This window comes from Emydura macquarii, unplaced genomic scaffold (genome assembly GCF_026122565.2).
Source record: "Emydura macquarii macquarii isolate MOO-44397 ecotype Brisbane River unplaced genomic scaffold, CSIRO-AGI_Emac_v2 contig_1644, whole genome shotgun sequence".
NCBI lineage: Eukaryota > Metazoa > Chordata > Testudines > Chelidae > Emydura > Emydura macquarii.
The window spans coordinates 20,257,660-20,271,264 of NW_027131781.1; the positions used below are offsets into that span (position 1 = coordinate 20,257,660).

The 13,605-nt window shown below is 40.6% G+C and overlaps 1 protein-coding gene across 3 annotated transcripts in view; it reads left to right on the forward strand.

Moving 5' to 3' along the window:
• The first annotated feature begins 590 nt into the window (after positions 1–590).
• Positions 591–13,605, forward strand: part of SCG3 (secretogranin III) — a 43,281-nt gene continuing 30,266 nt past the window's right edge. For 2 of the 3 annotated variants that reach the window (XM_067555830.1, XM_067555831.1), the window contains exons 1-8: positions 591–714; positions 1,290–1,342; positions 1,943–1,988; positions 2,081–2,296; positions 3,405–3,547; positions 4,628–4,789; positions 5,141–5,318; positions 10,825–10,941. In XM_067555830.1, coding sequence (XP_067411931.1) covers positions 627–714; positions 1,290–1,342; positions 1,943–1,988; positions 2,081–2,296; positions 3,405–3,547; positions 4,628–4,789; positions 5,141–5,318; positions 10,825–10,941 — 1,003 coding nt within the window. In that variant the 5' untranslated portion in view covers positions 591–626. The remainder of the gene's footprint in view (positions 715–1,289; positions 1,343–1,942; positions 1,989–2,080; positions 2,297–3,404; positions 3,548–4,627; positions 4,790–5,140; positions 5,319–10,824; positions 10,942–13,605) is intronic. The other variant, XM_067555832.1, reaches the window with a different exon arrangement.

The window sequence follows — 13,605 nt, forward strand, 5'->3', positions numbered from 1 at the left end:
ATAAAAACGCCCCGGTGAGATGTGACCTTCTCCTGTAGGCTGGGGAGGACGATGACATTGGCGCTCGGCGCTGATCTTGTTTCCCCGCAGATCCGAAGGGGAAGGGCCGGGAAGCCTTGGTCTCTGCGCTGGAAGGGAGCGCCTTAGTGCAGCAGCAGCAGCGCCGTGGCGGCCTCGGCCCCGGCCCCGGGAGGGAGCCCCATCCGGCGGGGTTAGCCGGGCCGTGGAGCCAGGTGGTGCACGCATGCTCCTCCATCCGCAATCCCCCCGCCTCCCCCCTGGTCTCCTCCCACTCCTGTCCGGGGCGATCAGCAGGGACCAGCTCATCCATTTCTGCCGGCAGGGAAGGGAACAACACGGCACCTCGCCCTAGCTCGCGATCCAGCCGGCTGCTTCCAGCCGCGGCAGCTGCTGGGACTTCAGCACCCCGGGACTCGGACAGCTCCCCGGGCAGCCGCCGCAGGCTGGTGCGGGGCTCGGCGCTGCGGCTCCGGGGCTCCAGGTTCCGCGCAAAGCCGGCTTGTGCAGAGCAGGGAGCCTGCTGGTTCATCAGCCTAGCGAGCCCGCCTCGCCCCGAGCCCCGCAGCCAGCCCCGCCTCTAGCCAGCCACCCCGAAGGACACAAGGATGGTCCTCAACTGGGCGACGCTGGTTCAGGTGCTGGCGCTGATCGGGAGCCAGGTTCAGGGCTTCCCTAAACCCGAGGGCAGCCGAGGTAGGTGGCCTCGTGATCCGTGTGCACCGAGAGGGGGAAACTTTGCCCTGGAATCAAGGAGGGAGAGTTCAAACTTTGCTCTCTCTTGGCTAAAGACAGTTAGATCCCAAGGAAGCAACACGCTGAACTGGCGGGCTGGGGGAGGGCATTTTACATTGAAAATAGATTCTTTTTAAAAAGTAGGGAAAGGTGGGTGGAGATCGGCTCTTAATTTACATTTGGTTCTTTCCCAAAGGCTGTTTTATCTGTCTTGCAGCAGCTTTCAAGTCTATGTCTCTCTTTCTCTCTCTGTGGTGGTGTTCTGGATGTCATAGATCTTTTAATCTCTTGATTATGCCAATCCGATTAAGCTATTACTATTTTAGTCAAACTCTTTTTTTCCTAATGTAAATGTTTGGCTTATTCCCCCTCCCTCCCCCCCCCCCTTCCAGATGTACTGATTTTGTTTCACATGGATTTATATTTGACATCAATTTGTGTTTTTAGGGGGAAAACTACAATTCATTTTTAAATACTATGCTGCCTCTGTGTGCATAACACATAACAGAATATATACATGCATGCATTTATTCTAGATAAAGATGTGTACAACAGAGAATTAAGTGAAGAGAGACCACTGGAGGAACAGGTAGGTAAAATGAAAAATTTATCCAAATGCACTTTGACATTTTAACTGTGGTAAATATAATTTTCTGAGCTTTCAGTTGTGAGACTGATGAGACGCTCAACAGTTTACAAAACCTGTTTAGAGTAAAATGAATATTTGTAGCCTTTGGTGAAATGTCTTTCAGTTTCAGTAATTCCCAAGTATTAATAGTGAGCTAAAACAGAGTTTTACTGGCCTAAATGCAAAAGTTGTGCCAACAGCACAACAAATCCTTTTGCACCCAAACTCTCACTGAAGTCACTGGGAGTTTTGGGTGAACAAGGAAGGCAGGATGAGCATTCATCTGCACTTCTGCAGTATATTATAACTTTCCATCAAGAATCTCTTTAACCCAAAGATACAATGTTACAAAACACACACACACAAAAACACCACCACAACCATAAGGGCCTGATCATACTTAGGCAAACTTCCTAACTCCTAAACAAAGAGTACAGGTCAGGCCCTAAGACTTTTCTTGAATAAAGTCAGAGAAAATGAACTATATTGTGTATAACTGAATAAAGCATGTGATTACAATGTGCTCATTGTTCCCATCTTGGATTTGTTCTCACACACCAGATTGCTGAAGCTGGGGCAGGCAAGATCAGGAAAACAATCCCTACAGGTAAAACCTTTCCCCTGTTAATTATACTAATCTACATAGTGAAATAGTGCAGGGGTGAGACTATATGACGTGTGTGTTAATAAATTTTCCAGAAAATAAGCCAGAATTCAGAAATTATTCCTTTGCTGATGACTTGAACCTGCTAAAATCAGTAGCAGGAAAAGAAAGGAATGAAAAGGAGAGGGAATCAATAAGAAGCCCCCTATATGATCAACACCCGGCCCCTGATGATGCAGACTCCACCAAGAACCGCAGACTGGTAGATGACTATGACTCCACTAAAAGTGGACTGGATTATAAATTTCAAGGTATTTCATAATACTCTTTTCAGTAACATTTAGGTTTGATTTTTCATACAAATTATTGCAACTATTGATCATACAAAATTACCTACCTAAAATGCACAGTACTCATCGGTGGACTATACATTTAAGTTATACATTTTTTTAGAAATCTATTACATAGGAAGTACAGCTTGACACACAAGCACAAAGAACCTCACAATCATTGGCAATTTTCACAGACAATTTCCATTGATCAGCTCCAAATTTGTAACTGGCATATGTTTTTTTGAGCCTTCAGATTCATTGGCAGGGTTATCCTCAAGGTTTTATACTTCATAAACCACTTTAAAAATAAAAATATAAATTTCAATTAGTAACAAGAAAGTACACTTTATGTATTCTTTATATAGAACTAGTTAATTTGCATACCTGTTTATATCAAATATTAAGTCTATTATTTAGCACATTTTTTTATTTTTCACATAGTAGAGAAGGAAAAATTATTTAGGACCAGATTATGCCTGCTTTACTTGCAGGAGTAGCTCATTGAATTCAACAGGCTAAGTAAGTCCTATGAGTTAAGAAAGCAGCATTTGGCTCAAGGTGTTTTATATTTATTCCAAAACATACTGGCCATGGGTCAAAGCATGCTCATCATATGCACTTTCTCATTGTCTTACAGTGGCACTATTTGCATGAATAAGGGTTGAAGGATTGAATCTTTGATTAGCTGAAATCCAAACAGGAAAAAATAACATGCGATGACCTATTTGTTCTACAAAGCCATATGATTAAAATAAATTCCAACAACACAAGTGTGTAGGGGAGCAATGCTATATCACTTTTAAGTACTTTTCTACAAACAGCAATTTCCCTGTGCGTATTTGTGCTCATTAGAAAACTTCAGCCAAAAAAAGACATTTTTTCAGAAAAGTGTAAGCACTGGTGTATTAAGACCTTTGTATGTGTTACAAAACACTATACCAAAGCATAACTGTAATCATATGCCAACATTTGGGGAAAAGTGGGTGTTTCGGTTGAAAGGAGAAAGCAATGTACAGATATTTTTTAAAAGATCTAAATCAAATGGAATAGAGATGTTTAGTGTATTGTTAAATTGTAATCCTTTTAGATGATCCAGATGGTCTTCATCAGCTAGATGGCACTCCCTTAACTGCTGAAGACATTGTCCAGAAGATTGCCATGAGAATTTATGAGGAAAATGATAGAGGCGTATTTGACAAAATTGTCTCGAAGCTTCTAAATCTGGGTCTAGTAAGTTCCCTGTCATCATTTCATTTAGCTGTTTTGTCAGTTCATTTTCCCTTACTTATTTTTTTAATAGTTGGGCTGAATGCGGTGTCTGTGCAACTGATAAGTTAATGACACTGGCTTGAATCAGGAAGTGTGTGAGTCAGACTATAAGCAAGCTTCTCAGCTCAGCTGTGCCATTGCACATCAATCTTGCCCTGCAATTACCCTGCTATTCCAGTCCTATGCTTTGCTATGAAAGATGCCAAATTGTAGGATGCTTTTGTGGTGTGTAAATAAAACACTGAGGACAAGGAGGAGAGCAGCACACTCATTTTTGCTTCCATTTCACTTTTTGTTTTCATTGAGTTCTTTTGTATTGTCAAGTGCCTTGTGATTGTTGTGAAGGACACTATGGGCCAAATGATCCGATGGTGTAAATTAGCATAGCTCCATTGACTTCAGTGAAACTATAATGATTTACACTGGCTGACAATCTGGTCCAATACGTGCTGCTTGTTGTTGCTGATTTATGGTGTAAGCTGGATTTGATTCTAGGTTTCCAGAGATGACAGGCTGGTGTTTTAACCTACTACTCTACCATGTCCTTATGTTTTAATATAATAGTACTATTATCTATCCTACAATTAATCCTGCAGTTGCTGCATGCTGAATTCCCATTGATTTCAATGGGAGATCTGTGTGGAGCAGTAGCAGGATTGAGTCCAGGCTCAAGGAATAGCTGTTAAGAAATAACATAAAATAGCAAATGCGTTTTAGTGGAGCTGTAGACAATTAACTTTATTTTCCATCTTTACGTAGCTGTACTCTATCAAATATGTATTATTTCTTAGTATCATCTACAGGCTACAATCAGCTCAGTGCCCCCATTGTGCTAGGCACTGTACAGATATATAGCAAGAGGCAGGCCTTTATTTAGTGGAAAAAAATGTCTGTGTACATTTTTAACTTATTTTGGCTACATTCAGTCTTGAAGCAAGATAGCTAAGTAAGTAATTAACTTAAGATTGGTTTATAAAGTTCATTTTTCAAATTACATATTACATTTAAGAAAAACCAAATCCTATATTAAATTATTAACAGATCACAGAGAGCCAGGCCTATACATTAGAGGATGAAGTGGCGGAGGTTTTACAACAGTTAATTGCTAATGAAGCAAAAGATCGGGAGAAGGAGTCTGAAGATCTTGATTACCCTCCAAGCAGAACAGACAGTGATACAGAAGAAAAACAGGAGGAAAAAATGGTAATTGTTCCTAGCTAATCATTTTGACTCACTTACCAAATAGTCTGAGAAGACCAATGCACTGTTCTTTGCTTTAGGGAATAATTAGTTCAATTTGAAAATGATAAAAAGATTTTTAAAGGAATGCCAGCAGCTAGAAAATATGACCAATGCATTACATAAAAGATTATAACAAGATCCTAAATTGGAATAATAACTGAGTAAGTCATTGACCTCTTTCTAATTACAGAAATGCTGACTCTAGTTAAGACACATCATAAGAAAATGATGCTGTTTGTTGGTCTTTTAATGATATCATCCATATCCATGTACTTATATATATTTTTTTATTTTTCAATGTTGTTTGTGGAGATACCAAATGTTGCTGATCAAGTTGGTGTTATGAATGGAGAAATTGATGATACTTTGGATAACACATGGCCCTCCTCCAGTGTTTTGGAAAGAAGAAATGAGCTGCCTTCTGAGGATAATTTTGAGGACCTCCAGTATTTCCCAAACTTTTATGGACTACTAAAAAGTCTTAACTCAGGTGAACTCTATATTTTTTCTGTCATGTGTTTATAGAAATATTTAGTAAGAAAACAGGAAAAAGCTGGGTGCAGAGGATTTCCCCATTTTCTTCCTCTCAGCCTGAAATTCTTTTCTCTGTCTTCAAAGCCCCATGTCTTAAGAACTTTGCTTAAGATGAGGAGGACTGGATGCAACTCCCTTTGGATCACATCATCCTCACTCCTAGATTAGCTAGAGGGAGTGCTGCAGAGTGATGAGATGAACTTCATTCACCAGGTGCAAAGTATGCCACCACTGCAGCCCTCCAGGCATGTGCTCTGAAACCCAGCTTCTGTTCATCTCCTCCCTCTAAGATGAAAGAGATGATTTTACCCAGCAATATTTCCAGTAACACCCTTGTCTCCCAACCTAAAGGAGATGCAAAAAAATGAATCCGGCAACATTACCATCATCACAATGATGCTGACGGTAAATTGGCCTTAGCATCCACACCCTGTTCATAAACCACAGGCTTTGCTATATATTGCAGTGAAAGCCCTGAATCACTTCTTGCTATTCTGGAGTTAGGTATTATTCTGTCCCAGTTTATTATGAGCCAGATTGTGGCACCTCGCCATAGACACTCTGTCAGCACACACTCTGTCTCATGCCCACTCTTACTCCTCCCAGCCAGCAACCATTCTCTCCCTCTCTCTCTCTCTCTCTCTCTCTCTCTCTCACCAGCAACCATTTACTCTGCAGATTCCTCTTTCTTCATGAGCCTGGATCTTCCCATAACGCATCTCCACAGAGGAGCAGGATGCAGAAGCAGAGGGGATCTTTTCTCCTGGCCCATTCCATAAGCCTTGGGTTCTTCTTTTTCTTCTCCTCCTCTGGGCAACCTCAGGTGGTTGTTCTTCCTTTTCTCTCTTTGCCCACAGAGCAGAGAGGGTGCTGTGCGGCTCGATAGGTTGTCTAGAACATGGAACTGGGCACCAGCCCTTGCATATGTCTCTAGCTCTTCTTGTAGCTCACCCTCCTCCCCTGCCAGCCTGTATCAAACCAGGAAGAGAAGATTTAATCGCATCCTGCAGCTATGTGTTGACTTACAGGCAGCAATGTAAAAACCTGCTTAGGCAGCTCCCCAGTGCTGCTGGGCTCCCTGCCAAGGCTGGGAAAGTGTTTCTACCTGTCCCTGCCTGACAGTGGACCTGATTCCACATTGGGCACATTAGTGACAATTTGGCATGCGGAAGGCCATGCACATACCTGTGTGGTGGTGGCTGAGTTTCATGCTGCTGATGCAGAAATAGCGAGGACTTGTTTGGTATATAGCCATGATCAAATGGAGCAGAGGTAATGAGGAAAGTCATGGATCCATATGGGCTAGAGAGGAGGAGATGTGCATGTTATGTTAAATTTAGCTCTAACCTTAGCTCCCATTTATCATGAAAATCACTGGCTAAGAAGCAGGCTCTGAGAGGGTCAGGATCCACTGCAACACTGAATGTGCAGATACATCTTTCCAGTATCTGAGACAAACCCTTGTGGCAATCCATAAACTTCTCTTGAGACACTTTGTCTCCCTTTGTGAACCATGGATCTGATTTGAGTTACCTGTATACATAGTGGCATCGTTATGTTCATATCTTTCTCTAAAATGTGCCTTTGAAAGAATTATACTTTCTTCCAGTATTCTTCTGCATTGGACAGTCCTGGGACATGTCCTTTACCTTTCAAGCATTGACAGAAAAGATTAGAATCTCTGAACCCAAGCCTGTAAAGATTTTCAGGGGACAAGCAAAATTTCTTCCAGAGTATTAAAATGTATTCATTTAATGGTAACCCCTGGCTGCTCTATAGCATAAGAAACATGTTATTCCAAGCCTTTTTTTAAAAGGCATTCGTTCTTGCCCCCAAAATAATTTCCTATCACAAGGAGTTTTGACCTCAAAGTTTGCTATCCAGTTGTAGATACAAGATGTTCATTATGATTGCTGGAGGATAAGACCACTTCTAGATTAGATTCTTTTGGACATTTCAGACGTGTATAATAAACCCTGCTGTCAGCTGATTGTACCTGGGCCACTCTCTGGCCTCCAGACTGGTTTTTATCTTGTAGTTCTTGGAAGGATATATGTTTTTGGTATGAGAATAAATTTTCTAGCACAATTTCTGTAAATTCTGTTATTTTTATCCTGGATAAATTTTCCCGTTAAGCCTTTCAGAGATTTCAAAGAGCAGTTTTTTTGGTTTTAAATCTCTCACATTATATCAAGTGTCAGGATCTCATGTTTTTCTTACATCTTAAATTTATCCACAATAGAAAATCTTCATCCAACTGTCAGAGCCTATAAACCTGTGCTTGATCGACTAAAATGTGGGATCTGCTTCAGAGCCTGGGAGTCTTTCTATTGGCTTCAATCGACTTTGCATTAGACCTTTAGTTCCTGATCTTCTAGTCTTGCAAAAAACATAGCATTTTTTATCCTGAGCCTTTGTTACCCCAAGGAAGAGTGAGAAAGGTGTTTCTAATTGTTGGAAACATGGAGCTGGGATTTCTCAGGCAATATTTGGAACAGATACTGTAGTGTTTGAGATATACACTTAGTTACTAGTGCTTGCTGTACTCCAAAAACAGAGGGCTAGGAGAGCCTGGGATTTAAGGTCTTTCTTTGTGTTCTGGATTACTGGGCCAAAATTGCTCCTGACTATGTTTTTCAGAAGGTATCAGGACTTTTCCTAACTACACCTTGCAGTTAACACTGTACAAAACAAGAGGACTAGCAACAAGCCCGTGCAGACAATAGATAGGAGAGTACTCCAGTTAACTCTCTACCTCATTGCACAATATGGTCATTCAAATAAAGGCAAATCCTTCTATATCCCCTTTACCTCCTGCAGTCACATAAGGCCTTGAACACAGAGGAACTGATGCAGGCAACTTCAATTTACAGCCATATTTCTATGAATTTATCCCATTATGAACATGCAGAAATTACTCATTAGTGCAAGAAGCTTACTGCTTTTGTTCTTTTTTTTGGCTTCAGTCCTCTTTGGAGTATAATTAGGACTGGGAAGTGAAATATAATGGATATGAGACCTGTAAAAGAATACCGCAGGACTGTGGAATTATTGCATTATTGAAACATCAGGCTCTTTTTATGTATAAATTGAGACTTTATGATGTAAGAGTTGTTCAGTCCTCAGTTATCAAAACCCTCCAATCATTTTTAAATGGTATTACTGAGTTGTATCATTGAGAATTCCATAAACTAGGGTCCTAATCCTGCCACTACAGGATTTCCTCTCCCATTAAAACTGAAATGTTTTAAATTATGCAAATCACCTAAGACCCATGTATCCATGCTAAACCCAGATAAGACAAATTCACTTGATGACATCTCCCTCTCAGCTGCCAAGTAGTGCATTAAGTTCCATCCGGTCATTCACCATCAAATGTCAATGGAGGTGGAGTAGGTGTGGTGGCAGGCCTTTGCGTGACTATTTGAATGGTGATATGAACAAGCTGTCAGCAGAACAGGGAGTTGTACACGTTGGTTGTACACAGTAAGGCAGTCTTTTGCTTCGGCTTTGCGGATGGTAATATTTATTTTAATGATATGTTTTTAATTCAAGTGAAGGATCCAGATGCTACTGCAATTAGTGCCATGTATAAATGAATAAATAAACTCTATGCAACACATCCTAGATCTTGGGCTTCTTCGGGTCTGTTTAGTTAAAGAAAAAAGTACTGTAGAGTAGGTACGAAAACTAGTGACTCAAGTTCTAAATAATAAGCAGCCAGTTGATTTTACTGTATTTGCTTGAGGGGAGAATGCAGGCATCACATTGTGTAGGAGCTTTAATTAAAAGTACCAGTAAGTGATAACATATTTATATCTACATTGACATCAGCTTTCAGAGCTACTTACTGAGGGAGAAATACACCTCTGTGCAGAGGACCATCCCTGTTTTGAGGCCTTACATGGGATTTAAGTGCTGCATAGTTCTTATGCTACCTCTCTGCACAGGAGTGAATGTCACATGAGAAAATAATGTAATTGTCATTGAACACCCATCTTCCTGAAGGGATGGATCAATGCCAGTAGATGTGACTCATTAAATAGACTTTAAAGTGGTAAAATGTAGTTTTGCTTTCATTTAACCCACTCTGTGTCAAGCTGACCATTTAGGGGCTCACTCTTCTGAGTCATGCACATTTGAGGAGAGCAGAGGAGTAGTGTCCAAGCAGAGGGTCTCTGAGCTATCTTGCTAGTGCGTGGTAGAAATATAATGCCAACGCTGTGATAGGTTCTTCCCAGATAAATAAGAAGACAGGGAGAGACGTGGTCCAGTGATAGGGAACAGGAGCGGGAGTCAGGCTGCCTGGGTTCTAGTCTCAACTCTCCCCCTGGCCTGCTGAGTGACCATTGTCACTTCATCTCTATGTCTCAGGTATGTCTACACTGAAGCTCGGAGCAAGCCTCCCAGTCCAGGTAGATACTTCAAGCTAGTACACCAAAGATAGCACAGTGGACATGGCAGCTCAGGCAGAAACTCAGGCAAGCCATCCCAGCTCAGACCTGGGGGGTCAGGTGTGCTTGAGAACCTGAGCTGCTGCCTGAGCCACAACATCCACACTGCTATTTTTAGTGTGCTAGCTCAAGCCCTGCTAGCGTGAGTCTGTTTACCCAGGCTGGAAACCTCACTCCCTGCTGCAGTGTAGACATACCCTTCACTTCCTCATCTGTAAAACAGAGATCATGATACTTGCCCTCCTCTGTAAAATGCTCAGAGATATACAGACAAAAAGCTGTATCTAAGAGCTAAGGCCAAGATTTTTAAAAGATATTGATGCATTGCTGCACTCAGCGTCACAATGCCTAATTGATTGTCAATGGGATTTAGACTTCTACGTCCCTAAATCCCTTTTGAAAGTGATGTTTAGGCTCCTAAATCTGTTAGGCATTGTGATGCAGAGCACAGCAACACCTAAATACCTTTAAAAATCTGGGCCTCAGTGACCAGCATTATTATGAAGGTCCCAGTCAGGGACACATGCTCTGGGCTGGAGAGTCCATTGTGTTTCCTGGTGAGAAGAACCCATTCTTCCACATCAGATATTGGGGAGGCTCCGCTGCTGACAACCCCAAATGAAGTCATGGACTGTGCCTACCAAAGCGAGTGAAATTGGGCAAGGGAGCAACTGGCAAGCTTCTGAGGGTGAATAACTCCTCAGAATAAGATATAGCCCCTACTTTGTCGCTCAGGGGCCTTGCAAAGATGCTCTGGGCCAGCAACAGAGGAGCAGATTTGGGCCTGAATAGAACTCTACAGTACTTTTTTTCCACAGTAGGTCATAACAGCTTTGAAGGAGCAGTTTTAGTTCCTGACATAAGACACAGACTCCTCTCCTCTTCACCAAACCATTTTCTTTTCATGATCAGGACATGTTTTTTATGGGTGAACTTGACAAAGAGTTTGCAGGACTGAATCTCTCTGAAGTTCTGATTATTTATATTTTGCTTTGTCTCTCAACACAGAGAAGGAGGCAAAAGAAAAAGAAACCCTGATAACTATCATGAAGACACTGATTGATTTTGTGAAGATGATGGTTAAATATGGAACAATCACACCAGAAGAAGGTGTTTCGTATCTGGGTGAGAGCACATACTTTACTCTTTATAATAATGTTATTCATCCTAAATTCTTATACCACTAACAGTGATAATTATATTATCAACCGACTTGATGCCAGTCTTGTTTCAGGCTTGATCACTCAGACTATTGAGGCATCACTTTTTTTATGATCATTCTTTACAACAATGTTGAATTTCATATGTTTTCACTGTTTTCGTCTTATGAAATGAAAGGTTATCAATCAAATATACATTTAGAATCTTATTTATCACAATCCAAAAACAGACTTCAAAGAGAAACTGCTGAGTTAGAAATGATCTGCAAACTTGACACATTCAAACTGGGTTTAAACAGAGATTTGGAATGGCTCTCTCATTATAAGAGGTAAATTGCTTTGCTCACCCATTCTCACCTCCTACTCAATGACTGTCATTAGCCCTCAAGTACCCGGCTTTCATCCATCTCCCCCATTGTTCTCTATGCACTTGTAAATCTATGTTTCCTATTTACTGTATCATTCTACCTCTGCATCTGACGAAGTGAGCTGAGTCTCACGAAAGCTTATGCCTACAAAAATTAAATTTGTTAGTCTTTAAAGTGCCACAGAACTCTCGTTGTATACAGACTAACATGGATACACGGATACTCCTCTGGAACTATTCACCACAGTGTTATTCTATTTCTGCTTTCAGTGATATTACACTGGTGATGAATCAGGCCCATATGTTTTCCCAAAAGAAATCCTACATATCAGTATTTTTATTCTGCCATCCACAAACACCTATAGTAGAGTGGACCTTATTCTGGGGACCTTGATCATGTAAATCGCCCAACATCTGTTGAGTTTGCTTCATTGTAACTTTAGGCACAGCTCAGCAATAGGCTCTGAGGCCACTGGCCCCCAGAACCCCTTCATACCACCCTTAGCTATGGATTAGATATCAATAACCTGTCACAGAAGGTAGTGTAGCTCATAATGTACATACAAAGCATGATTATTTTTGTACTCTAAATAATGTAGTGGATTCCCGGACAAGTCTTGCACTCCATTCTAACGAACTGCTGAAAGCATCATACGTTCAGACAACATCTGTCAGTATTTGGTCCTTTATTGCACAGTTTCTGTGTGTGTATTAAAGGTGCCACATATCATAAAATGAGTGATATAAGCACTGTAGAGGTTTCACTATCGTTGTCCCAAATGGAGTGTGACTTGTGTGCTTTTCTCAATAGTATCATGCCAAAACATAATGGGCTAATTTTATCTCTGACGCAACTTCACTGAAGTCAATGGAGTTACATTAGGGACACATTTAGCTTATTAATATATAGGGCATTTGTTCAAATTGACTTTGCTTTGGGTAAGTAAATACAGCAATCCTGAAAACAAATTGCCAGTATGACACATTGGGGAAGAGGATGGGTTTTAGGTTAAGAGTTCTCGGTGACAAAACGTATTCTAGCAACTGATGTAGTCAGGCTATGCCATGCAAAACTGTGATTTGTAGAGAGACAGAGAGAGAGATTTTTGTGCTCCATCAAAGCAATTTACTGTAATGGAAAAAGCTCTTTCATCGGTCTCAAGTTGCTTCTGTGGTAATCTTTTTTTAGATTTACTGTTGACTGACTTGAGAAATGACTTTAAATTTGACCTTCATCGCTTGAGCAAATATTTTCAAGAGTTTAAGGATAGAAAACATATGAGAATATTAGCATGGTATAGGGCAATAAACAAGGAAGTATAGTCATTGTTATTAATCTAAACATTACAAAATAACTTAATATATATATACATTCTGGCATATGTACAAGTGTTATTTAGTGCTGTAGATATGGGCTCAATATATAACACATACACAGTAAAAATATAATTATTATAAATGTGTGTCAGAAAGAACAAAAAAATTGCCTTTATTAAAAAGAAATCCACAGCTATTTAATTGCTCCCTCAGACCAGAATTAGTAAACAGCATCAAATTCCATGTTGCTTGACAAAGGAGGAAATACTTAGAGTGTCTGGGCAGATGGAAATATATTCTTGCCTGATGTTACTATAGCATTAAGCTGCATAAATTACTTTCGCCTGTCTTATGGATGAAGCCATGTGGAAACTATGTCCTGAATTATACATTCAAAATAATAAATCATTTATTAAATCAAGTCATAAGCTTTTGTGTCTCTTGCATGGACATAGAGGCAGTGAGTTTAAATGCATCTACCAGTAACAGCTGGTTTGGGATTTGAAACCACAGCATTATGTCATCATCACTGTATCCCACTCCAGAGGGAAATGACTTGCTGGAACAGTGAGTGATGCTATTAGGTTTAGCCCTAAGCTGCACAGGATCTAGCAGAAGGATGGTGAGGAAACACACACACCACAGAGAGAAAAAAACCCCAAAATTGATAATTAAATATATAAAACCAATACATATTGAAAGTCTTGTAATGTGACTAAGATAATCCATAACATAGAAGCCAGACATCAAGAAACAGTATATATGTATAACAAGTAATGCACGTTAGCATATATAGTATGTGTTTCGGAAAGCACAAGTCTGGAACCGTTAAAGAGAAGCTGGAATAAATGGAGGTAAAATGTGCATTCATCCAAAACACATCACGCTGGGCAACTGTCCTGTGTTGGCAGAATGCCAGCTATCCTCTCATTCTCCACTTTTTAA